General features: G+C 35.1%; 1 protein-coding gene across 8 annotated transcripts; it reads left to right on the plus strand.

Moving 5' to 3' along the window:
* The first annotated feature begins 50 nt into the window (after window positions 1-50).
* Window positions 51-15,818, plus strand: LOC108477681 (serine carboxypeptidase-like 18). 8 transcript variants are annotated; one of them, XR_008275862.1, is made up of 8 exons: window positions 51-156; window positions 443-565; window positions 664-766; window positions 855-892; window positions 974-1,043; window positions 1,206-1,282; window positions 8,221-8,529; window positions 15,612-15,818. XR_008275862.1 is itself a non-coding variant. In XM_053022816.1 (7 exons), exons 1-7 carry the CDS (start codon window positions 73-75, stop codon window positions 15,714-15,716), a joined length of 600 nt encoding a protein of 199 aa, XP_052878776.1. In that variant the 5' UTR covers window positions 51-72; the 3' UTR covers window positions 15,717-15,818. The 8 variants fall into 8 exon arrangements, 5 of the variants coding, with proteins under 5 accessions (XP_052878776.1, XP_052878777.1, XP_052878781.1 ...); XR_008275863.1 differs by lacking the exon at window positions 8,221-8,529 and adding an exon at window positions 11,796-11,879; XR_008275864.1 differs by lacking the exons at window positions 974-1,043; window positions 8,221-8,529 and adding an exon at window positions 11,796-11,879.
* Window positions 15,819-27,730: the final 11,912 nt, after the last annotated feature.

Genomic DNA, 27,730 nt, shown 5'->3' on the forward strand with positions numbered 1-27,730 from the left:
CCAACTGCAATATTACAGGTTTCAGAATGTTAGTAATTGTGTTTCAGGTACATAGGGGTAGGACTGTGGGAGATGTGGAATTTTTCTACTATTTTATTCAATCAGAAAGCAATCCATCAAAAGATCCTCTCATCCTATGGCTCACTGGATGCCCTGGTTGCTCTGCTCTCTCTGGCCTTTTTCTCAAATATCTCTGATTATTTTTCATGTTTAGTATCACCGGAGACTCCATAGTCATTTATAATGATGTTAGTTTAGAATCTAACAATTTCATTTAGGGCCTTTGCAATTTAACATGATGGAGTATAATGGCAGCTTACCAACTTTTTCTCTCAACCCCTACTCATGGACAAATGTGAAATCATTCATTCATTCATTCATGATTCCATAAAATAATAGCTCATGGTTTGTAGCTTCTACTTACTCCATGATAACTATTCAGGTTGCAAATATCATCTTCCAAGACTTACCTGCTGGCATTGGATTTTCTTATTCAACGAGATTGCAAGGTTTTGAGGCCGGGGATAAACTATTTGCTAATGATGGGTATAATTTTGTGAGGAAGGTGAAGCCGTTACTTGCCAATATCTATCTCATATGCATAGAGTTGTTATATAGTCTTAAAAACGAAATGTTTTCAACAATTACTTCTTGTCTGTTCAGTGGCTGCGAAGTCATCCCAAGTTCATCACAAACTCACTCTATATTGCCGGTGATCCATACGCTGGTAAAATTGTTCCCATAATTGCTCAAGCAATATCAGATGGTAAGAATGCTTTAATCCGCTTTAAACTTGGTGCTTTATCTGTTGTTTCTAATGGGACTGATGTCACGGTTTTTCATGGTATTTTTAGGTATCAAAGACGAATACGTTCCAGCCATCAATCTCAAAGTAATGCTCTACATCTACTTCTGCTGACCTTTGTGCTTTATGTTATCATATGGAGTTTTTTATTTTCAGCAATTGTTGCAGGGTTATTTGGTCGGTAATCCTGCAACGGGTTCGAAATATGATGACAACTCAAAGATTCCATTTTATAATCGTATGGCACTTATATCTGATGAACTTTACAAGTTCAATGAACAAAACCCTTTGTTTTAACACTTCTGATAACATAAATTACAGCTATCTATCTCGTAATTGCAAGTGTTTTGTCGATAAAACTATGTGTTTATATGTTCATTGAGCACTTTTTTTTTTGCAGTCAGCCAAAAGGAATTGTATAGAAGAATACGTAGAAGCGAACATGAGTGTGCAAAAGATCTTGAAGTTATCTCAAAGGTATTCAAGCAAATGAACCTATTCTCTTTTGTTTTTGTTTTGTTTTGTTTTTTTTTTTTTTTTTGGTAACATATCATCAAAATAGTTAAGAAGCAAGTTTCACTTTTCATAGTGCGTTGCCTACATAAACAAGCCACATATCCTAGAGCCTCGCTGCCCTAGTGACTTTAATCCATCGGCTACTTTGGTCAATAAAAAGAAATATTTCTAGAAACACATGAAGACTACCTACATGTGTCATGAGTCACACAAGGGAGCTCGCAATTAATGCACACAATTTAGTCCCTTCATGTTTACTTGAGATCATTCCCCCCAACAAGGCTGACTCATTGTTCGGAAGAGACTCAAAACCTATCTACTTGAATCCTAGTTAAAATGTAAACACTCTAGTAACTTGTATTTTTATAAGATTATTATTGTAAATTCTAAAAAGTAAGAATGTATAAAATTTAAATTCCTTTAAGACTTTCATCTTGTAGATAGATATTAATCTTAGCCATCGATGTAATTCAATCTGTACCTCTAAATCTAGAAGAGCTCAACTATAAATAGAACCCTCCCCTTTCATTTGTAATAACTTCATTCTTGAGTAAGAGAATAAATTTAAGAGTATTTACTCAAACACTTAGTGTGCAATTGTTTTCTTGTGGCTTTTCTATTCGATTCGAGTTCCTTTGTCTTTTCGAGTTTGCTTCCGTTTCATTTAGACGCCTTAGAAAATTTCCCTTATGAATTATCACTTTTCAAGAGTTAGACTAACTTAAGGCAGATTTGAAGCGAGTTGGTATTAGAGCTAAGGTTCAAAGACATTGGTTGAGATGATGAAAGGTGTAGACAAGCAAATTGAGCCTAAGAAGACCCGTGGTAGGGTAGGAAAGCTAGCAAAGTGAGGGATATGTTATCAACTTTCAAAGGTAGGGTTGCCAAACTTGAGGGCTCCATGGGTGATATGAGGGAGACCCTTGAGGAAGTTAAAGGACACACCACAGAGTTGGAATCGAGGCAATATCAGCTCGAGGGGAAAGTGGTAGAGGCTTTTAGTGTTAATGTGGATGCGATGTAAGGCGTTCTCAATACAGTTATGGGTAAGCTAACTAAAAGAGATGATGCTCTTGAGGCCATGGTGACAGCCTTGAAAGAATAAGTTGTGGAGCTCAAGTTAGAGCTTGTTATCTGCAAAGATGCTTTGGGTAATAAGGTGTTGGTTGCGACACCTAAGCATAAGGTAGATGTCCTTAAGCCGAAAGAGTTCAATAAGGCGAGGTTCGCAAAGGATATGGACAATATCTTGTGAGTAATGGAGCAATACTTCTGTGCCAAATGCATTATTGATAATGCTACTAAGGTTAATATTGTTGTTATGTATTTTATTGATGTCGCTTTATTATAGTGACGTAATAGGTTCATAGATGAGAAACGAGGTGGAGTTACAATTGAGACTTGGGAAGAGTTTCAAAGCGAATTCAAGGGGCAATTTTATCCAGAGTATGCCAAGGATAAAGCTCAAGCTAAGTTACATTGGCTTACATAACAAGACATAATTAGGGAGTATGTGCGTGAGTTTAGTGAACTCATGCTCCAAATTTTTTATCTGGGTGAGAAAGAGACATCATTCTTTTTCATGGACAAGTTGAAGTTGTGGGCAAAGCAAGAGTTACAGTGTTGGGGGGTCCATTGTAAAACCCTATACTCGATCTGGTCGTCGAGCCCGAATATCAGGATATCACACCACCGTCACGCATCACACACATTATAAAATGTCACATTAATAGGCAATCGTCCTCTTTATTAGCATTCTTACAAAATTTTAATTCAAGCATATATTAGTCTTCATTAAAAACATGCCAAACATACTTCAAACAAACTTATAATATCAATTAAACTTGCATTAGAGCCACTTGGAAAAATTCCAAAACAAGTTATGTAGTTATCGACATTGAAACAAAGGTATCGACATTTCTCATATATGGTATTGATACCGATTGAAAAATCGATACAAAGACAACATTTTGTTTCTCATCTAAAAATTAAACCCTAGAATTTATTGGTACCTTTATTAAAGTATCGATTATTTTACCTCGAGTATCGATACTCGTGGTAAGGTATCGATACCAAGTTACAAAATTGACTTCCTGCACATCGAAATATCACAGAGGTATGGTTTTTATAACCCAAATATCAATACCTTTGCTCTAAACCATAAAAATATAGCACATTTAAGCATTTAATCCATTCCAACAAATATCTAATCAACATGCATCATTTACATTTTTAAACAAATGTTAAAACGACCAAAATAACAGTTCAAAACATCAAAAACATGTCCGAGTAAGAATTAACAAACGAAGGTCCTAGCCTAGAGTTCTTAGGAATTATTAAGCTACAAAATATCCAAAATGTCATGCCAATATCATGCAACAGCTCTACCACATTAGTCAACGTCCATTGACCATACATACAGTTCATGGCACTTTAACATAACAAATATTCAAACCAAAACAATACCAATGAAATAATTATGACATCCATCAAAAGTGCTAAAAAACTAAACTCATAAAATATCATGAAGACCATAATAATAATCAATCAAATTTTAACCACATTGCCTTATCCCCACAGTTCAAAGAATAATATTAATACCACCTACGCAAATACTAAAGCCTAACTTGGATCACTTCCTTGGTATCCTCGCACCGCAGACACCGTTAATGCTAAATATCTGCAGTTATTAGAGAGAATGGGTAAGCTTAAACAAGCTCAACGAATGTTGGAGTAACCACAAAGTATACACAATATCAAATGTTAAACAAGAGCATACTACAACACATTCACAACCATATTTAACCAAGTCAAAATAACATATTCACGTTTCATTAAACCATAAAACTAGCATATACTCTCACGTACAACTGCATTCAAATTACATACAAATAGTTCATTTTACAATAATTCATCAAGATTAAACAACTTATGCATGCTTTAATAACTCACAAGTCTAGCTTATAAATTTACATGCATTCATAAGTTAAATGAAAATGATCCAAACTATAATTACATACACAATTTACTATGAGAACATACTAACATTTTCATGAAACTTAAATCAACTCATTTAGCATATTATTCACATGTTTATGCATCCATCTCACATCGTATTATCACTTTATATAAGTTCACATTTAAACAATAATTTGGCAGTTGAGGCTATGAAACATAAAAGTGGGCTCTATCACCACACATCGGATACACGGATCTTCAACACACCAATTGACTCATAAAGTCAAACAAATCCCAAAAAGTGAAGCATAAAGCTAACACTCTCCTGCACACCAAACATGTCCCGTTAAATGGAGCTTAGCTCACATTCCTTTATCTCTTCAACCTATGCCAAGATCTCAATGCCCAAAAACACAATAGATATAGGTGAGTACTCACAATCCTATGGCATGCCAACTATATCTAATGATTTCAAGATATCACAAGGCCAAAATATCCACAATACACATTTTTAATTATTGATTTAATGCACACCATCTCTGTTTATATTCAACAATTTACATCACAACTTGTACACAATGCATGCTTTTCAGATTCACATTTGATTGCACTTTAAGTGCCACAATAATACTCATTAAGCCATCACATATTCAACCACATATGTGTATTAAAATCAGTACATCATAAATCACATACAAGTATTCTCACATATTACTTGTCATAATAATATCACATTCCACAATTCAACATATATATACTTACCAAAATTTCGCTCACTTTCCCTACATAGTTGCATTATTAGCATATCATTATCATTATTATTTGGCATGCATATCATGCCCACAACACAACACAATTCACAATAGTCATCACACATGTCTCGTATCACAATATCGTATTATAATAATCAATCCACAATTATTCACATAATCACATAATTGTCAAAATAAAGCAACGTAAATAGAAAGCTTACACTCGGAACTTATGATTTAGGCTATTCCTAAGCTCTCAATTAACACTATGAATCTTGTCTACAAGTAGCGATTCAAAACTCTCACCGTTCGCGTTTTCGCCTAATCGCCGAAAGCCTAAACTAGCTTTGCCTTGCATTTCGACTTACTCGAAGAAGGCTCTAATAGTTCCAATGCTTCAAACATAATAACCACACAATATACACAATAAAAAATCAGCTAAAGACTCATTTCAAACAATCAAAATACAAACCTAAGCTAAATTCTCTTGTAATTGAAATCTTCGACATAACAAACTTTAATTTCAATTATCTTATTCTATACTTAATATTTTTGCCTAAAACTAATTTCATTCATCTAATTATTCACCTACAATTTGTTCTCAACATTTAAACTACTCAAAATTACCTAATTCATGGTATCAAAATTTTAAATATGTTTATGATAATTTTCATGAAAATTCATTAAAATGTTGGAAATCTTGAACAAAACATTAAAGTAAGTTTAGAAACCTTCTAATCATGTCAAAACTAATTGAAAAACTCTTTGAAACAATATTTTTACCGAAAATCGCAAAATTTACCATTAACAACTCAATTTTTGACTTTTATTTAAAACATACAATTTAATGGCTAAAACTCTATTTCAAAGACTATATAACATTAAAAACAATTATAAAAATTATTTTTTACCTTCGGTGGAAGAAAAATGAGTTTTTGATTGAAAACCCAAAAAACCCGCAAGCTTGGGAGATGACAAAACCTATAGTGTTCTTGGATGTTTTTCTTAAAATATTATGGAGATTTATGGCTTAGGGTGTGGCATCTAGGAACTTTCTGAAGCTATTAATAAAACAAAGTCACTTACAGATTTTGGTGGCAAAAAGGTAGAAAAGTCTAAATCTTTCAAGCCCAAATCTAAAGCAAAAGGCAATGGCAGGGGAGACAAAGACAAGTTTACCAAGAATGGCAATGGTAAGACCTAAAAAATGAGAGCTAAGCCCAACAAACAATGGGAGAAGAAGAAGGAAAGGGGACCATTGAAATGCTTTCTTTGTGAAGGTCCACATATTGTAAAGGATTGTTCAAAATGATCTATGTATTCTTCCATCAATGAGAATGATGAATAAGAAAACACACAAATGTAACTTGGTTCAATCTTGATTTTTGTTAAAGCCAATGAGGGTTGTAAGCAAAAGGGACTGATGTTTGTAGACATCATTGTGGCAACCAGAGGATTGAATGCCCTTGTTGACACAATAACTTCAGATTTTTTTATGTCTGAAGAGACTGCTCAGAATCTTGGTCTCAAGGTTGAGAAATAACCAGGGTGGATTAAGACAATGAATTCCAAAAGGGTTCCAATAGTTGGTGTTGCAAAAGAAGTTGAACTTCAACTTGTTGGTTTAATTAGTAAGGAAACTATCATGGTAGTACCACTAGATGACTATGACTATGGTCAGATTAAACTTTCTTGATCGGATTAACGCGCTTCTTATTCCTTTTATTTATTATATGTGTATGTTAGATTCGTGACATCAATGTGTGGTGCCAATTAAATGGGATGAGGGTGTAAAAGCCAAGGTACTGTCGACAATCTAGTTTGCTAAGGGGGTATGCAGAGATGAAGTGTCCTACATAACAACCTTGAAAGTCAATGAGTTTATTGAACCTATCGAGGAGGTTTTGAAAGAAGTGGTACAATTATTATCGTCCTTTCGAGATGTGATGCCTACCAAGTTGCTTAAAAAGTTACCACCTAAGAGGGAGGTGGATCACAGGATTGAGTTGATGCCTAAAACTGAGCCACCGACTAGGTCCCCATATCGAATGTCTCCGTTAAAGTTAGAAGAGTTGTAGAAATAATTGAAGGAACTTTTAGATGTTAGGTTCTTTAGACCATCTAAAGCCCCATATGGTGCACCAGTTTTGTTTCAAAGAAAGGATGATAGGTCCTAAACATTGTACATTGATTTTCAAGCATTGAATAAGATCACTATGAAGAACAGGTACCCAATTCCACTCTTTGCAAATTTGTTTGCTCACCTTGGTAGCGCAAGGCAGTTTACTAAGTTGGATTGCATTTTGGGTGCCATCAATTCAGAGTAGTCAAAGGGTATGATCTAAAGATACCTTGTGTGATGTGTTATGGCTCATATGAGTTCCTTGTTATGCCCTTTGGACTAAATAATGCTCCAATGACATTTTTCACTCTGATGAATAAGGTACTTCAACATTTTTTAGATTGTTTTGTGGTTGTTATCTTGATGACATTGTGGTGTATAATAAGTCACTTGAGGAGCATGTAGAGCATTTGAGGGAAGTGTTTCGAGCCTTTTGAGAGAATGAGCTTTATGTCAAGGAGGATAAATGCTCATTTTCTCAGCACAAGGTACTGTTCTTAGGCCACATCATGAGAGGTGGCAGAATCTGGATGGATGGGGGCAAAATTCAAGCTATTATTGATTGGGAGCCACCAACCAAGGTAATAAAGTTGCGATCATTCCTTGGGCTGGCAAATTATTACTGACGTTTCATTGAAGGAAACTCCAGAATCATCGCCCCTTGACAAATTTATAAAAGAAGGGTAAGGTGTAGGATTGGAATGAACATTGTTCAAAAGCCTTTGATCAAGTGAAACAGGTAATGACCAAAGAGCACGTGCTTGCGTTGCCAGATTATATTAAATCGTATGAGGTGCATATAAACACATCAAACTATGCAATTGGGGGAATATTAATGTAGGATGGGCACTCGATTGCTTTTGAGAGTTGAAAGCTTAATGATACTGAGCATCGATATACGGTTCAAAAGAAAGAGATGATTTTAGTAATACTTTGTTTGCATACATGGAGACACTATTTTCTAGGTTCCAGGTTTATTGTCTATATGGATAATATTGAAAATAGTTATTTTTTTACTCAAAAAAAGTTGTCTCCCAAGTAGGCTCATTGGTAGGTTTTCTTGGTAGAATTTAATTCCAAGATGGAGGATGAGCTGGGGAAAGCCAATGCAGTGGTTGATGCACTAAGCGCAAAGTAGAGCTTGTAGCAATCAGTCAGTTGATAGTTCCCTATTGGAGTGCATTAGAGAATGATTGATCTATGATCCTACAACTAAACGTTGATTGAGCTTACCAAAGAAGGGAAAATGAGGCGATATGGGCTTGAAGCAGATTTATTGTATACTCAGGGGGATTGTCTTTATGTGCCTCAATATGAGAAATTGTGCAAAAAGATCATGAAAGAGTGTTATGATTCGAGATGGGCTAGCTATCCAGGTATGCACCATACATTGACTCTTTTGAATGATTGTTATGTTGGGAAATGTTCTCATCGTAATTATTTTCTATATATTTGAACGATGAATAAATAAATAAAGTTTAATTTTGCATTTCACTATTATATCTTTTGTGTTTATGTCTTTCATGTTTTGCATAAATAGCGAAATTGTGACAAGAAAATGTTAACTAATTGATTGTCTTAGATAGGTGTGGCTGCCTATAAACGTACTATCATTTATAGCATAAATATCACACCAGAAATATATAAAATTAGAACGGTAGTGTCCGCAAGCGTATGGTTCAAATTGTAATATAGTAAAGTTTACGAAGAAACACTGGTAAGTATTCTGAGAATTGTACCAAAGGGATTGTATATTGGAGAAACTATGATTAAATTAATTGCAGAAAATAATGACTAATCTAATCGAGTCACGAATTAGTAGTGTGAGTACAAATTAATATTTTAATCAAACTAATTCAATTAATTAACCTAAGCTAACCTAATGGAATTTCCTATTCCTAATGTCGACAATTTGAGCCTCTAGCCTATGATTGATTAAGTCCCTAATTATCTAATTAAATAATTAATTATCTCGATTGAGTTATTTATCACCCTCAGCAAGAATACCCTTCCGGTCTCATCTACACTAAGGATTACCACCTAAGTCACCCTTCTGGTCTTTTTATAGGCATACAGATACCCTCTGGTCTCACCGCTTGGCACAAGTTATACACGACAGGATACCCTTCCAGTCTCACATTTCTCGATATTCTATTAAGGGCATACTCCTTAATATACTAAGTACTATTGAATAAACAACATATTTTAGATAAATAATTACTTAACAAATAAATCAGTTTATTAACTGAATCATGCAAAATATAAATAAAACACGATAATATATTCTAATATTTATACAATGATTAATTAACCGAATTAACATAAGACAAATAAAAGAAAAAAAGAAGAGATAAGAGAATAATCATGAATAAATATATCGAAGCGCGATCTCGGAGCAATCTCTGTTCGCAAATGTCTTCACATCGAAATAGAAAAGTTCCGACTAAGCTAACATAAAATAAAATAAAAATAAATCTAAATAGTAAAAACTGTCTGTCTAAGTCTGCCCATAATTCTGGGGACTCTAAGGTTGCTTATATAGGCAACAGGCTATTTGGTGACCACTCAATCCTAAATATACTTAAATACCAATAAATGCAATATTCTGATAAATGCTAGGGTCCAAATATGGAAATATCCCAAAATTACCATCCAAGGAAAAAAATCAACTACACTTTGGCCCACCATTTTCGCCACACCGCCATGCCAAGGAAGAGCTCGTCGGGACGTAGAAGGTCCTCACATTGGGACATCACGCGTTACTTTAGCCTGGGATGCTTCTCAACGTTGTTTCATGCTAGGGGATACTTATGTCACACTATGACTTTCGTTCCTTGCAATCTTGAGCTTGAATTGGCATCCTACACACTTAAATAGACCATTAGTCACTCACGAGCCCAAATCAGCCTTATGGTCATCAAAAGAGCAAAAAAAAAGTGTAAAAATACTTATTTTATTAATATTTATTTCTAACCTACTAATACTAAAAATATAACAATATGCCAAGAAAACAAGCTCGTTAAGTATAGAAATGACCTAGTATAACAACTACATTTGACTTCAAGTCAAAGTGGCACTGTAACGATGTTTAAATTGTGAGAAAGACAACTTACTCCAGTAGATAATCTACATGAGTCTGTAATCCTGTAAAAGAATCAAAGTGAGCATTTGATTCAAATACTAAAGGATTATTATGTTGTCTACAATTCCAATTAGGGAGATGACTAGTCTTGGCTATCGGAGCAGTTGACTCCACAAGTAGAGACATAGATGTACTCATTAAAAGAATGATACATTGGACTGGACCCAAGTTGAATTAATTTTGAATCCATTTGTGAATTAATTCACTTGTGATGTTCATGGTGTGACTTGCCTAAATCCCGAGTTAGTCATTGACCATGCGTATATAACTCATAACTTTGGTATAAGTGGAGGCTTATACTCTAAAGCTGATTGAGCCAAAAGCCAGTATGTTGGGTACATGACTTGTGTATGGCATGAATTACTAGCAACAATGGAATTCATAGCTCGATTAAAGATTTAACGATATCCTCTCATTGGTATTGTGTGGATTTGTAACTATGGAACGTGGTCACGAGTTGCTTATTCTGAAATGAGCAATCTATCACAGTTATTATGTAACACCCCTTACCCATGTCCGACGCCGAAACAAGGTACGAGGCATTACTGGACTTAATCGTTCACAAACATGAAAAAATCGGGCTAAAAAATTTCTTTTAATTCAAAACTTTTCATACATATGCATAATGTCCCATACACGGGCCTACGAAGCTCTAAACATGCATTGAAAGTAGTTAGGGACTAAACTGAGAACCTTAGAAAGTTTTGGGAAAACTTAGAAAATTTCTTTCCATGAAACAGGGTCACACGCCCGTGTCCTCAGGCCGTGTAACTCTCTGTTTATGATGTCAGCATGCAAATCGAACCACATGGCCAAACCGCACGCCCGTGTCTCCAGGCTATGTCCCTCACACGGTTGAGACACACGACCGTGTCTCGGCCCGTGTAGTAAACATTTAGTCTATTTTCCAAGCCTTCATGTTACCCATAAACCCTTACAACCTTATACATATCAAAACCACAATTCATGGCATCATTTTAGTGATTAAACAGCTTTTATTAAGACATATTCATAACATTAACATGTCTTCTTATAAGCAATGCATCTACTCATGCAATACCAAGTCCAGATTCCTTAATTCACATTCATAGGACTTGTCATCTTGATGACCACTTTTACCATTATACTATGGTTACCAACTTATACATCAAGCACTCATGATCAAGCACTCATGTTTAACCATTATCACGTTGTTTTATAACGTGCAATTACTATATCGCTATGACCACCTCAATTGGTCATAGAGCGTACATTCAACACACATGTCATATTACTAACCAAGCATGGAAAATAAACATAATCACATCATAAATATTAAACATGACACAAATAACTAGGTTTACAATCCATAATCAATATGAGCCACATCTCATGACCATATACGTATAACTCAATATAAGTCAATACATTTGGCCAAATCATAATAACACATGTCAAAAAATAGATCCCTATACATGCCACTCACTTGAAAATTCTAATATATGCTTCATTATTCCAAAGGTATTGACTTGATAGTGTGATGCTGCCTCGACGCTCTCCAACCCCGAGCTAACCTGGCAAGCTAAAAGAAATGGAAAGGAGGGAGTAAGTTTCATGCTTAGTAAGTCCATATGAAAATAATAAGAAATTTATCAATATGTTTCCACCAATTCTTACAACATGATCTCAAGGTAATACTATCATAATTGCCCCCCCTTTTTTTTCTATGTTCAGGTCAAGCTATTTTCTCGAGTCACAGTCACTAAATTATTTACATTTAGAGTTACGAAACTCTAAATTAAGATCCACTAATTTTCCCTAAAACTAGACTCACATATATTCTTACCATAAAATTTTTAGAATTTTTTGTTTATCCAATTAGTATATTTTATTCTTCAAAGTCACCTCTGTTCTCCTGTTTGATAACTTCAACCTTTCTTTACTAAAAATTAATTATCTCCTCACACAGAATTCGAATGATGTTCCCATTTGTTTCTTTTGAAAATAGACTCATTAAGAATTCTAATCACATAAACTGTAACCTATAATTATTTGTTTAAAATTTTTAATGATTTTCCCAAATAAAGATAGGGAATTTCGAGATCATTCTGACTCTGTCTCACAACAATTTAAATATTTCGTAATATGAAACTCTTTTGCTTACACCGTTTCTTTTATGTGAAACTAGACTCATTAAGATTTAATTTCATATTTTATTCAGCTTCTAAATTAATTTCCACAATTTTTAGCAGATTTTCGAAGTCGGACTGCTGTTGCTGTCCAAAACTGTTTTAGTATAAATTAATGATGCTAAGTTTATCACACCTTATTAGTTCATTTTCACCACATTGGTAAAAATACATGTTTATACATCACGTATAGACCTATAACCATAAGGTCATCACAAAATCATTCTCATAGGCATGACTTGCCTATTTACATCCTCACCAAATGTGCATCATAAATCGAAATCATTTCTCATGAGTTTGGCATACATACCTGTGTTACTCTACATGTTCATATATTTTACTTGCTCATATTCATTCCTTATTAATCATAAAACATGAATTGAATTCACATCTCATCAATTTTATGTAAAATACATGGATGGTCATAAGCATAACTTACATGGATGGTCATAAGCATAACTTACTCACTTTCCTTCCTTACTAAACATACAACGTAAATGAAGCTTGTATTTCGTAATTCTCATTTAGGTACCTTACCACTCACCACATGGTCATAAATTCTTTCATTTTGATACAAACCATAATTCTTACACTGAACCATTTGGGATACTACAGGATATTCATTAGCCCCAAACATGGGATAAGATACCGACGCTATGTCCTAGACATGGTCCTACATTGGCTAGTATGTAACGCCCCGATTTTTGGGCCTGGAAGTATTGGGCCTTGAGTCTGGGTTCGGGTGGAAAACGGCCCGAATAATTTGGATGTTATTATTATTTCGTATGTTTAGTTTAGTAATTAAATAAATTACGAAGGGTTTATGGTGTGGAAAAAAGAAGGCCTAAGAGTAAATTTAATTCGAGGCAATTCCTGAATTTTAATTTTAGGAGAGAGGGTTCTGGCGATATGGGCTTTTAAAGTTGAGGTGGTAAAATAAGACACAAATAAGGCCTTGGTAAAGTGGTAATGTGGCGCCACTAAGTTCCTAAAAAAAATGGCGTCTGGGAAGGAATTAAAGGTCCAGGGTTCAAGTTGCAAGGTAGGCATATTGTTACTTTTTAATTTTATGCATGTGTCGGGCATGTGATCACTTAAGTGAATTTCGGCAAGGGCCTTAGGGAGGTTGGGCCGATTATTTTAGTTGATATTAGGGTTAGGTTCTTTTGTTTTTCTGTCTTGGAGAATTAGGGTTAGCTACCTGAAAGCTTTCACTGTCATTCATCCTTTCTGAGTTCTCACAAAAGTCGAAAATGTAAATTCCTTCTCCTGGGTGCCGATTTCTTCTTCCTCTCTTTTTCATCCATTTTATTTCTTCCTTTTTGCTTTTTCTTCTAGCCGAACCTTTTGATCACCTTACTCACCTCCTTTGTCGATCCCATCCTTCATAAAACCTCCATAGCCGATTGCTATAAAAGTCGAAATCTCGAAAACTCACTTCTTGTGCCGATTTCTCCAAGCCAAAATCCTTCAGTTATTTTTGTTCTTTTTGATCAACTTTCATCTTCTCTAAACCCTTAGTATCTGTCGGCAACATTGCTTCAAAGTTATAGTCTCAAATCGTCATCTTCTTTGTCACTTAAAAAGCTGAAATACCATAGATTTAGGGACTTATAGCCAAAACTTCAGATCTCCTGGATTCGAGTTCTACTATCATTTAGAGGATATATTTGCATTAGATTTGCGTAGAAATCAAAGAAGAATAAGTGGTAAGTGCTCATCACCTCAGATCTAGTCTTATTTTACAACTTAGAAAAGCCGAAGTCCCTAAAATCTAGGGAGGCTGTCGATTTGGGCATAGGGCTTTAAGGGTCTTTAACCGACGATTTATTTTGGTGATTAGTGTCTTCTAGAGGTTTGATCGAAGGCTTGGATCTTTGGAGCAACTAAACTTAGACTTAGTCATCAGTTTTCGGCAAAAAGGTAAGATTCTAAAGGCTTTAGGGGCATGGTTCGAATATGGGTAGGTGAATATTGGGATTGGTTGTTGTGGGTTGCAATCTAAGAATTTTGGTAATCAATTGTAGGACATCGTAAGGGATCCCAGTAGCAGTCGTCGCAAAACAGGTGTGTATCGAACACCCTCTCATAGTTCAATTCGGCAAAAGCCGATGTGAGTGTGCAAGTGCTCACAAGACGTTTAGAAATCATTAGATCTAAAATTGAAAAGTGGTAAGTTAGTCGTGTGTGAAATTTCGTGCACTTCATTAATTGGGCATCGATAGGCTAAAACTGGGCCCAATGGGCTTACGGGCCCATACGGTTAAAATAATAAAAAAATAGGCAATAAGTATGTTCTATTAGACTGTGGAATCGAAACTGCTTAAACCGGTAAACTGGTCATAAAACTTGAATTAAATGGGCTTAAATTTCTTGTGGACACTGTAGGGCCCATTAGGGGTTTTAGGGCCCAATGGCTAAAATTGTGAAATTGAGACAAATAAATTACTGTGATGACAAATAGGCTAGTAAGGACCGTAACATTCATGAGAACCCTTAAAATTGATAAAATTACTGAAATACATTTATAGGTGGAAAATTTACAGATTTACCCCTAGGAGCAAAATTATTGATATACCCCTAAGGTTAAGGTTGACCTGAATGCATGTTTGACTATTACTATTTACTGCATGCCATGTTATTATTATCTGATAAGGTTGACCTGAATGCGTGTTTGACTGTTACTATTTACTTCATGCCATGTTATTATTATCTGATGCATGGGACTGGGTTATTGATGGAGGAAGTACTGAAAGTGGCTTGTCCACGTACTGGAGGCTTTGCCTCAACTTATCGATATCTGAGCAGCAGATCTTTGCAACTGTGGAGTGAAATTTGGGTGGGTTGAGCTATTCCCACATGGAGTGTAGGATTTGGTACGGGTGGAGTGTAGTGGTTGGATATAGGCTGGGTTGGGCTTGCATACACGAATATGTCTGTTCTGTTCTGGAATGGGCCTACGGGCCATACTGTTATTTGAAATGGGGTTATGGCCCGGTTCATCAGATTCGAAAAGGGCTTGACCCAAGACCACTGCTATCTGAATAGGGCTTAGGCCCAATGGGCTTGAGCTGACTTGGGCTTTGGATGGGTTTTCCATACACACTAAGTTTTCCAAACTCACCCCCTTTCTCTTCCATCCTTGCAGGTGAGCCCTAGTTCGTGGACTTGGAGCTGGGCGGGATTCAGAGTGGCCACGAAGATTAAATTTCTAGTTTTTTTTTTAAATAAGTTTCAATTAGCTTCCTTTTAAATTTCGCATTTATTTTTGATTATTTCTATTTTGGTTAAAGTTGTAATAAGGTCGCTTTATTATTTTTATTTTGGGTTTTTAAATTACTTAAATCGTTTTCAACTTGAGATTCACATCACTTAAATTGATTCCTTAAAATTGGTTAGCTCTAGGGCGTATTTTATAAAAGTTACTTATTTTCAAAATATCACGTTAACCGAGCAAAGCTTCTGCAACGTAAATGTTTTCAAAGGAAATAAATATTTTAAATAGACTTAAACTTAATTTGTTGTTCATGGACAAGTAATAAGCTTAAAGTGTGGCAATGGATGTGTGCATGTCTAGGATTAGATCATGGAAGAGCTAGGTACTTAAGCAGTCTAATTGACTCACCTTCTCTTTTCTTGAATCCTACCTGGTGCGCAGCTTCCATTCAATTTAATTTAAAACGAAAATATTCTTTAAACACTAAGAAAGATTTTAGATAAAACATGACTTCTCTAATAACGCTTCAATGTGACACGCCAGAGTCAGTCGTAACGTCTAGGCCGGGTTTGGGGTGTTACATAGTACATCAAAGTCGATGCCATGTCCCAGACAGGTTTTACACTGATTTTCATATATCGAGGCCGATGTCGTGTCCTGCATGTGTCTTACACTAGCTCTCATCTATCGTTGTCGATGCCATGTCCTAGACAGGTCTTACATCGACACACAACAAGTCGACACCGTGTCCCAGCATGTGTCTTACACTAGCTTGTATATCTTGAGGCCGATGCATGTCCCAGACATGTCTTACATTAGCTCTCGTCTCAATGCCGATGCATGTTCCAGACATGTCTTACACTGGGTCTCAATTTGTGGTCGATGCATGTCCCAGACATGTCTTACACTAGCACACATATCACCTAATGTCATGGCAAGAATATCCAAATCTATTCCTAATGTTCAACCAGAATTCTTCATTATATAAATTCTCATTCACAACGCAAACCAACAATTCATACCATACTAATCGTACAATACATGATAATATTGAATTAGCATTTTTTACGTACAACTTACTCTTTTCTATGGAATATCATATTCCATCAAATTTCTAATGTATTCTATCTTCACATGAATGTTATTTACATTTAGCATCACTTTCATCATACTCAATATCATCAACATATAATTCAATATAACCAAAGCAAGATAGATTTCAAGTAATTTTAACAATAACATGGATAACATGCTTATTTAGTCATACGGACTTACCTCGAATGCAATTTCGGCTAATTACTCTAGTTTAGTTCATAACTCGTACTTTTTGATTTAAGCCAAAATCTCGATTTTTTTGATCTAACATGATGAAATTCACTCATTTAATCATTACATTAATTAAAAAATTCTATAATTCACAATTTGGCAAAATGATCGTTTTGCCCTTAGACTTTACAAAAATTATGATTTTACCCTTAGGCTCATAAATCAATTTTTATCGAATTTCCTCCTTTACCAGGCCTAGCCGAATTCTTTTTATAACTATAGCAACTCACAATTTCAATTATTTCACACATTTACAACTTATTTTACAACTTTACAAAATAGCCCTTTTTAGATATTTTCATGCAAACTTCTTTCACAAAAGTTGTTTATCACGCAACCATGACTCATTTTATTCCATAAAAATTCAGTAAACAATATGAGTATTCACATGGCAAAACCCTATACATTCAACCATTTTGCAAAATAGTCCCCTCATTAACTAGATTATGCTACAAGGGTTCAAAAGTACAAAAATCACTTACTTGCAAGGGTGAAGAGTGGCTGATATTTTTGAGCTTTCAAAACCCCCTCTTTACTGGTATTTTCAGTAGGGAAGAAGAAAGATGAAAAGATGATACCTTTTGTTTTATTTTATTTTATTTCTAGTCAAAATTAAGTTACCAACTTCACCTAATTTTGACTTTTCTACTTTTTTTCTCTCTATGGCCAGCCAAGCCTTTCTCAAAGGTCTATTTGCTCTTTAAAGACCCCAAATTTTGATTCTCTAGCTATTTAACATATTTAGCTAGCAAATCACAACTTTTTTCCTTTATGCAATTTAGTCTTTTTTTTTAATTAAGTTCACAAACACTAAAATTAATTCACCAAAATTTTCCTACACTCATATAATCATGTCATAATACCCAAAATGATATTAAAATAATTTCTTGACTTTAGATTTTTTTCCCGAAACCACTGTTCCGACTAGGCCCAAAATCGAGCTATTACACATTAGTTGGTAATGATCATATTAATCATTAAGAAGATACAATGGTGAGAATGAGATAAAATAGGATTATATAGAGGGAACAAGTTTAACTCAAAGGAATCAAGGATATCATATGAGGTAACATACACACGGTGAGATCATTGGACAAAGTAGTTGGATGAACTACTTTTGTAAAGAGTATACAATAAGGAGTTTTCATTCACAGTACTTGTTTTGGATTAACTCCATGATGAAGTAAATTATGAATTATAGGAACGATGCTTTTGAATATAGTTGCAATTACTCGAGCCTAGTTGTATATGTCTGATTGGTCCCTTCGCTAGCTCAACTATAACGACCCGAAAGCTAGTAGCGTCAGAAAGTATGGTTTCAGAACCTTGGTTTTGTAAACTAGAATCGTTAAAAAATATTTACGAAGATATATTAAAAGTGAATTGAATTTCGGTCAGGTAATTTCGTCAAATTAGTGCTTAATTAGGGTTTAGGGACTAAATCATAAAAGTTTGAAAAGTTTAATTTCAATATGTTTTTACTATTTAGAAATGGAATAAGGACTAAACTGTCAATTATACCACTTTATAAGTATAGTGGATGGTAGCTTGGTTAATTTTATAAAGAAATTTATTATAAAATAAGATTAAAATTATAAAACATAAAGATAAATGATATATTTTAATTAATAAAACATAACTTAGTGCAAAAACAAAAAACATTTTACATCTTTTCTTCATGCAAACCGAACCAATAGAGAAAGAAGAGTGTAACATTCTGTAACACCACAAACCCGGCCTAGAAGTCTAGACTGAATTCGGGCTGCTACATAGATCACTGAAGTGATCGTGAGGAAATTTTACAAATCAATTTATCCCAATAAACCAAAAGCACTTAAAATCGTTTAATAACTAACTAGTTCAAATTTAAAATAAAACTCGAAGTAAAACTCGTTAAAAATATACGAGTAAAGGCAAAAAATTGAAAACGGTGCCACAACATTATAAATCTTTATAGCTCAAATTAAACCGAATAACAAATAAAAACTAAAGTGAAACTTATAATTTAATTCTTCTAAGCCTGTCTGAGACCTCCGCTTACTGAGTCCAGCATCGAAAATCCAGAACTGTACCTGAAAAGGGAAGCAGAAGAGGGGGTGAGCTACTCGAGCTCAGTGTGAGATCAAAACTAGTAAAGCTACGGAAGCGAAAATAGAACAGAGATATAAAGGCTTTAGAACAGTTTAGGTTCAGTGGAAAAGTAGAACCAACCTACCGAACTACACGGAACCGATCGATATATGCAAAGCAAACCTCACCATTAGATGATAGTCGAGTATGTACACCTGTAATCAACTTACCCCATATGTAACTTTACAGTCTTATGACCCAATCAGTCATAGTAGCAGAAATTTCCAATAGTTACAGGTTGGGCCAAAGCCCTTTCCAGAATCAGTATCAATAGGGCCTTAGCCCATCACACTAACTATCTAGTCAGACAGTCGCAGTCAAGTCTATGAGGTTTTCTTAGGCACGAGTGCCTTTTAGTCAATCAGTCAATCACATCCAAATACAGTATCACGTTCAGTCAAACATATCATTCAGACATCTCTATCGAGCAGTACAGTCACATTTAGTCACATAGATGCAATCAGATGCATATGAGCACAAATGAGTTATAAAATAACCCACCCATCCAACCAGCACACCATCTCCGTCCAACCCTACACTTCCTGTGGCGATTTAAGAACCCACCCATCCCTGCACTCCGAATAGGACCTCAAAAAGCCTATCCAACCTTATACTCCAAAGGATGTCATCTCGAGTTGCCCGGTAACGATGATCATCAGCATTGTCCTCGACCTTCAAGGAATTGGGACTGCCCTTGTCCTTTTTGGAATTGGGGCTAACAGTGTGTAGATAAATTGCCAGTTCATATATTAGGCAACAATGCTAGCGTACAAGCTGTACAGTGCAATGCAGTAAACTGTGGTACAGATGTGCAGTATGAACTGTCGAATCAGATAATGGCACATAGTGTAGCTAACGTACATGTGGTAAAGTGCAATACAGTAGTCCACTATACTGTTATGATGTCATCCCATGTTTCCTGACAACGATGATCATCGTATTGTGCATGACCCTCAAGGTATTGGGACCACCCTCGAATGCAGATAAACTGCTGAATCGTAAATCTCCCTTCTCTTCAACATCCCACCCCAAAAGCTTTGTATGCAAATGTACCAATTCAGAATGCAATTTCAAACAGTCATTAACAATTAGTCAATCAAAATTAGAAATATACACACTCATTACTTGAGTTCAATTTCAATTACAAAATAACCTTGCTTTTCAGTGACATGTAGCCCGACAGTTAGATAGAACTGGTTGCACACACGCTCACCCAGCTAACCAGGTTTAGAATCCAACATGTCACACAACCAATTACCAATAATGCATTATCCAAACTCAGAACAAAGTCATACTTACCCTCAGTAAATCTTAGTCGAGGGTTGGAACACATAGAGTTGCGATTGCACTTAAATTGCCCTAAAATCAGAACTTGATGAGTAAGGGCCACACGCCTGTGTGCTCTAGTCGTGGGGAGCAATCCAAGCCATGTAAGGGTCCAAATTCCCATGTGAAGGGTTGCACATGGCCGTGTGGTAGAGGCACACGCCTGTGTGAAGCAGGGATACGACCGTGTGAAGCAGGGACACGACCGTGTAAACAGGCCGTGTAACTCTTTGCCCAAAATCACTAAAATAAAGTGTAGGGAAGACACGACCGTGTGAGGGTCTCATACGCCCGTGTGCCCACCAGACATTGCAATGTGTTTCGAAACACACACCCTTGTGAAATCCCTAAATCTCCAAATTAGTCACAAAGCCGTGTGGCCAGGCCGTGTGACTCTAAAACTCAAATCCCTAATTCCCAGACTTATATGCCCGTGTTTCTAAGGGACATGACCATTTAAATTCAGAAAAAATCCCCAAATTGGCCACACGACCCGTGGCACCCAAAATTGACCGAAAACCCTAATTCCCAATCTATACGGCCGTGTGTGGTTGTCGAGGAGAACATGAAACCAACCCCAAAAATAGCTCGAAACCACCATCTAAGCCACCAGACCTTTCAAGAATATATCAGAAAGTGGCAGTTTCTCCTCACTTCCAATGTTTGGAACTCAAAATCTTCGGGTTAACATACAAACAAAATATGTTGAAACAGAAATTTTACAAAAACAATAATGTAAAGACAAGGTTTCTAATCCCACACCTGTTTCGACGACGAAGCAATCAGAGACGACAACAGAGGAGCGGAATCCCCGAAACCAAAAAGCAAAAACTGTTCTTTGAGTACTTTTTTTCAAAAGCAAAAAATAAAAAACCAAGAGAAAAGTAGAATAGAAAACACGTCCAGAAAAGAAAGAAAGTAAAAAATAATAGAAATAAAAGTAATAATAATAAAATTAATAACAATAACCAAAAATATATTAAATTAAAACAAATAATTATACACTTTTAAATTTAAACATCAACAAAATAAAATAATATCCTCCTAAGTGTACACACAAGGACTAGAACCCAGAACCCAAATGTTCACTAACACTCACTCAACCACCAGACCAGTAAGCCTATTCTGACATTAAATTGCATAGCTAAACAAATATGTGCAACCTCCTTACTGTCCCTACACTCAAAACCCAAAACTTCTAGGCCAAGAATACATGGCATTACACATTTGGCTTTAAGGGTTTCAATTTTAATTCCAAAATTGATTAGTGTAATTTAGTCATTTTCTTGTAACTTTTATGTTTTTGGAATCCCAAGAGCTTAAGCTAGTTGACCCATGTAGTATTTTTCAATACTATTAAAGATTATGTCACCATTGATGAATTGTTGAAGCTTTAGGTGTTAAGTGGATAGATTTTAAGTTTAGAGTTGAAAAATGACTAAATTGTAAAGTCAATTGATGGTTATGTTAAATAGGGACTAAAATGTATAAATTTCAAAATTTGTGGTAAAAATGAGAAATAGGAAGGTCAATTAGTATTAGAGTGAGATCAACATGAAAGATTGAGGCTAAATTTGAAATTTATGTTTGTCCCGAATTGAGGGACTAAATTGAATATAATGCAAAATTTCCTTGAATTATCAATTAAATGTGAAATTGTTCGTGTATTGATAATATTGTATGTTTATTTTAATCCATAGCTAACATCAACAAAGATTCCTCGAAAAATAAAGGAAAAGACAAAGTCATCGACGAATAGCTCGAAGTTTACGGCTTGTGTTTTTATAATCTAAACTATCTCAATTTTTGCATTTATGAATTGCATTGAATGGTAAGTTCATAAGGTGAGTTACAATTGATAAAATGGATTGAATGATTTGGTACGAATTGGTTATCTATGTTAAGGACTGAATTGAATAGTTTTAAAAATATTATGTATAATTTTAAATGTTAAATTGTATCGATGTTATGATGAGCATGTTGTTATATATATGAGAATTTTTGATTGGTTGATTTGGACTATGAAATGGAAATTGAGGATTAATTATAAATGAATATGAGAAACTTGTTACCCAATTAGTTGTTCAAGTAAGGTCGGGTATAATTGGCATGTCATAGGATAGGAAGAGTTTAGGATTATACGAGTATGTGTCAGGGAGAGCTGAGTACCCCATTTGTCAGTTATACGATAAGTGTTAGGCACATTTATTTGTTAGTTTTATCGACCAGCGCAGGATGCAATTTATTATTTTCGGATTTATCCTATAGGCAGTGGGTGCCAAATTGGTGTGTTGGTTGAATCCGTGTATCCGTCCAAGTCTAAGTCTGAGTCTGAGTCAAGTAATAGGTAAATAAAAATGAAAACCGAATAATGATCTATCAAATGAATAGAATTAATGATGGTTATGTTCTTTGAGTTCATGAAATGAAAAATTGAGATGAAATGAGATACTTAATGCTTGAGATTTCTAATGGATATGAAATGGAATTGTTATGCCTTATACTAGTTACTACTGTTAGATTTGGATAATGAAATCAAGAAATGGTAAAAATTGACATGATAATTTTCCTATCATCATTTATTCTTAACACATGTATTTGATTTACTTATATTATGTTTTAATGTCCAGATTATAGAATTACCACTGAGTTATACCCAGCGTATGGTTTTATTTTTCGTGTGTAGGTTAGGCTCTTTTTTATTTGATTGTTAACTTCAACATCTAGTGACAATCTCGGTCTCAAGTGTTGGTGATGTTCTAGTTATTAATGGCATGTACCTAAGGAGTCATTTATTTATGCTAAGTTATATTTTGGATGAGACTGACATTTTGAATATCATGTATATAATTTTTATGTGTTGGCAATGATTTTATTTTATGGTGATCTTGTTGAGTAGCTTAGGCATGTATGCTTATTGCTTAAATGGTGGTTAAATGATGTGTTATATAAATAGGTGCAAGTAGTTATGTGATGAAAAGTTAAGATTTTAGCTTTTTGCCAGTTCGATGTGAATGGTATGTCATGTTACGTTTTATAGTGTGTGGACATGAATTGGTAATTATGTTTTGGTCATCCTGGTAAATATTTCTTGATGGTATATTAGCAATTGGAATGATGAACATGTGTGAATGTTTAGGGATGAAATTTTGATATGTACGATGATTGATGGTTGATTTTGAATTGTTGAAATGAGGTGTCATTTGTGGCATATTGGTTAGGAACTTAGGATGCTTGTTATAAATGATGTTTTTAGCATTTTTTTATGCTTTTGAATAGGTTGAGAAATGGTATAAAACATGATTGTGTATGGAACTTGATTTACGAGAATTTTGGGACATGTAGGTCACTTTTTATGCTGCAAGGGTTGGCCACACGGCCGTGTGCCACACACGATCCTACAACACGGCATGAAGCTATTACACAGACTGACACATGCCTATGTGACCTATTGAATATGTGTCTGCATGGTTGCACATGGCCACAACCTATTACATGGCCTGGCGACACAGTCGTGTGACAAGTTTTGAATAATTGCACTTTTGACCCATATGGCATCAATAAGTTACATGATTTGTTTGCATGGCAGTATGATTCCAACTCCACACGACCTCAAGCTATTGCATGGTTTGCCTACATGATCGTGTCCCATCCACACATGGTCTCAGCCTTTCACACAGTTGGGGGACACGACCGCGTGACCCTTGTTACAATATTTTCCTAACTTTTGTACTTGTTTCAAATTTATCCCTGATTAATATCAGGTTAATTTAATAGCTTTCGCAAGTTCGATTTAATCCAAAAACTGATTGTATTGTATGATATACTTGATAAATGTGAATTATTAATATTGATTTGAGATTTTGGACTACGAATTGTATGTAAGTGTTTTGTATTTGTTTGTAGCTTCCTATTACTCGGGTTTGGCAACTGAACTAGGTAAGGGGTATTACTGATCTGCCGCAATTCATGGTAATAGATTACACTAGTTTCATAATTAGAGGAGCTTGAATATGAGTGATATTATTATTATTTATTTATTTTTCCTATTTTAGTTTTAATTTAATAAAAAAGTTTAATTTGAGCGAATTTTATGACTTTAGGGGCCAAAGTTGGCTTAAAGGAGAACTAACGTATTTGGTGAGTGTGCAGGACACCATTCTAAGCATGAGAACTCCAAGCTTGTCACCATGTTGCAACATGGAAGTTCAACGTCACAACATAATGAGTGGAATGTCAGAATAGCCATACTGCCTTTGGTGTTGCGACACCCTTGAAGCTGAGCCTGAGCCAAGAAAATTGCCTTCAGTGTCTCGACATAGGCAATGGATGTCACGACATTGGCCCTGTATGTGAAGCATTAATGAGCTGAGGGCGTTTTGGTCTGCACTATGTATTTTAACATGAAAACGTCAGTCGAACGAAGGCTAAAAACAACAACCAACCCTAATATTAAAAATAGGCTCATTAAACACTTGAGGGATCATCTTTTCTGTAAATTAGAATTTTCCTTTTAGTTTTGTTTTTAGTTTTAGTTTTCTTTTGTAGTTAGGATTTATTTTTAGTCTATTTTTCATTAATGTTCTTTAGAAAATCTGACTTGTGGATTCAAAGTAACTATTGTGGATTTCTACATTTCATTTAAATACAATTCAAGATTCTTCTTAAACTTTTACTCTTGATTTTTTCTTTATATTTATTTTCTTTGTCATTATATTGTTAATGGGATTCATGAGGAACTAATCCTCTTATGGGGCATTAGCGAGTAAACGTGTGATTAATTAATTTATGTATAAGGTTTCTTAGTGGATCAGCTATTTGGGATAGGAAGAACTTAAACCCTAGGCTGACAACCTTAGAAAGTTATCTAGGTGGGAATTAACCTAAAATTGGTATTGGCTATCTGTGAATCCTTTACCCCAATTTGGTCTAGATTGTGAGGTCGAGAGATAAGTAGCTCTTGCTGTCTCATTAGTTTAGTGAAAGATCGAGAGATCCTACTAGGTTAGCGACTAGTTGATTGAGTAGAACCTGAAATAGGAATTAGTTATGACCACCGAAGTGAGCTAATCACCCATGCGTAGATTTGATTGAGTCAGCATATCAGTTCTCCATTTTTATTATTTTTTCCATGTTTATTTAGTTTTCTTATAAAACCAATTCCTTTTCTTTTATGTTTCGTTGTACTATAATTTATTTAAATTACTAATTAGATCTATTTATGTTAAGTTAATATTAATTTAGTACTCTCCTCCCTTAGGTACGATCGTTAGAGTACTTACTGACTTCACGTAAAAACATTATTACAACCTAGCTTGTATACGTGATGCCTCAATTCCATATTTTTAGTAGGAGTATTCATACTCTCGATGTTGGTATGTTGGGAGGCAGTTAAGTTGTTGGCGTCATTGTCGGTGAGGCAACGCTACTAAATTAGTTTTAAGTTTTCTTCTTATAGAATAGTTAGGAAAATTTTAAATTATAGATACAATTTTTATTTAATTTTTACTAATGTTTTTATTTTCTTTATGTTTTTAGTGTATGACTTGAACTAGGTTCACACCTATAAAGCTGCTCACTGATCCAGAAAGACTAAATTGTAGGAACCATCGACAGCAGCAATAGCAGATGCAAAATCAACCACCTACTGTGGGCAACCCACCATGAGAAAATCTGTGCTAAATGAACCAGGTGAAGCTAACATACTAGACTTACAACCACCAACACCACCATAACTATCGTTAAACCCACCGATGGCACAAGAAGAGCAAACTTTTAGATATTATGCATTACCTAATCTGGATAAGGTGCAAGGTAGTATTGTTAGGCCAGCTATTACTGTAAACAATTTTGACATTAAATCGACCATGGTCCAGATGATCCAGAATAATCTACAGTTTAAAGGAACCATGACAGATGATCCAAACCAACACTTAAAATAGTTTTTCCAACTTTGTGACACATTTAAATTCAATGGGGTCACCAATGAAGCTATTTGTCTTTGACTGTTCCTCTTTTTCTTAATTGATAATGCTTTTTCTTAGTTAGACTTGCAGGCACTAGGATCTATTGTGATATGGAACAAACTTGTGAAGAAGTTTCCACATAAGTTTTTTCCTCTCAGCAAAACGATCCAAATAAGGAGGGAGGTTGCTATATTCAAGCAATTAAAAGGAGAAGGCTTTCACAAAGCTTGGGACTGTTTTAAGATGTTATCCAACGAAACCCATATCATGGTTTACTCGAATGGTTGAGGTTGCAGATGTTTTGTGACAGCCCAAAATTGACCCTAGTCGGGATGTGGTTTCAGGACCACAAAACCGAGGCATAAAAATAATTTAAAATTTATTTTGATGCCTATGATATGTGTTAAATTGTGTGTGACATTTTTGATGATTTGATTTAGTGTTATAAATGTGAATTTCACTAGAAAGGGCCTAGTAGTAAACTTTGAAAGTATGATAGGAAATGTGTGATGACTAATTAAAGCATGCATGCAAAATAATGGACTTGCATGTCAAATACCCCCCTTTTTATAGGTGGTGGCCGGCCATGGCAACAGAGGATGGGCAAAACATGTCATAAACATGTTTTGTTGGTGCATTAGGGAGAAATAATAAACAAAGGTGTATGGGTAAGAAAAGAATGAAAAAAAAAGTGTGTGAGTGTGGTATCCCCCTTGGTCAGTGAGTTGTGAGAAAGAAAAGAAAAAAATTTGTTCATCTTTTCTTTGAGCCAAAACTAAGGAAGAAGGAGGGATTTTTGCTCCATTTTTTTGGTTTAGAAGAGATCTAGAAGGAGATTTGGCTATACTTGCATCAAGATTAAGGTATGTATGAGGTTGTGTCATGAGATTCATGCATGTTTTAGTTGCTAACTTGATGTTCATGTTAGCCATGGTTCAAATCCTTGTTATGCCATGGAAATGGTATTTGGCCAAGGTTGGTATTGTGTTGAAGCCATTGCATGTTAAATGTGAAGCTTGCTAATGATGCATGTAATGATGATTGACTGCTCTTGAAATTTCTTTTTAGTATTCTTGAGTAGGACATTGAGTCCTTTGTTTAACCATGACCAAAAAAAAAAATTAAAAGGAGCATGGTGTGTGAGGTATTCGGCCATGGTATGCTCATGAGCATGGTTTATGCTTCTTGCATGATAGTTAAAAATTGTGTTTTGGATATGGCATGTATAGGACTACCCTCGGTTGTTTTTAAGTACTTTGTGATGTATATGTGTGCGGCCATGCGAAAATGGTTCGTAAAAGT

This window comes from Gossypium arboreum, chromosome 12 (assembly GCF_025698485.1).
Source record: "Gossypium arboreum isolate Shixiya-1 chromosome 12, ASM2569848v2, whole genome shotgun sequence".
NCBI lineage: Eukaryota > Viridiplantae > Streptophyta > Magnoliopsida > Malvales > Malvaceae > Gossypium > Gossypium arboreum.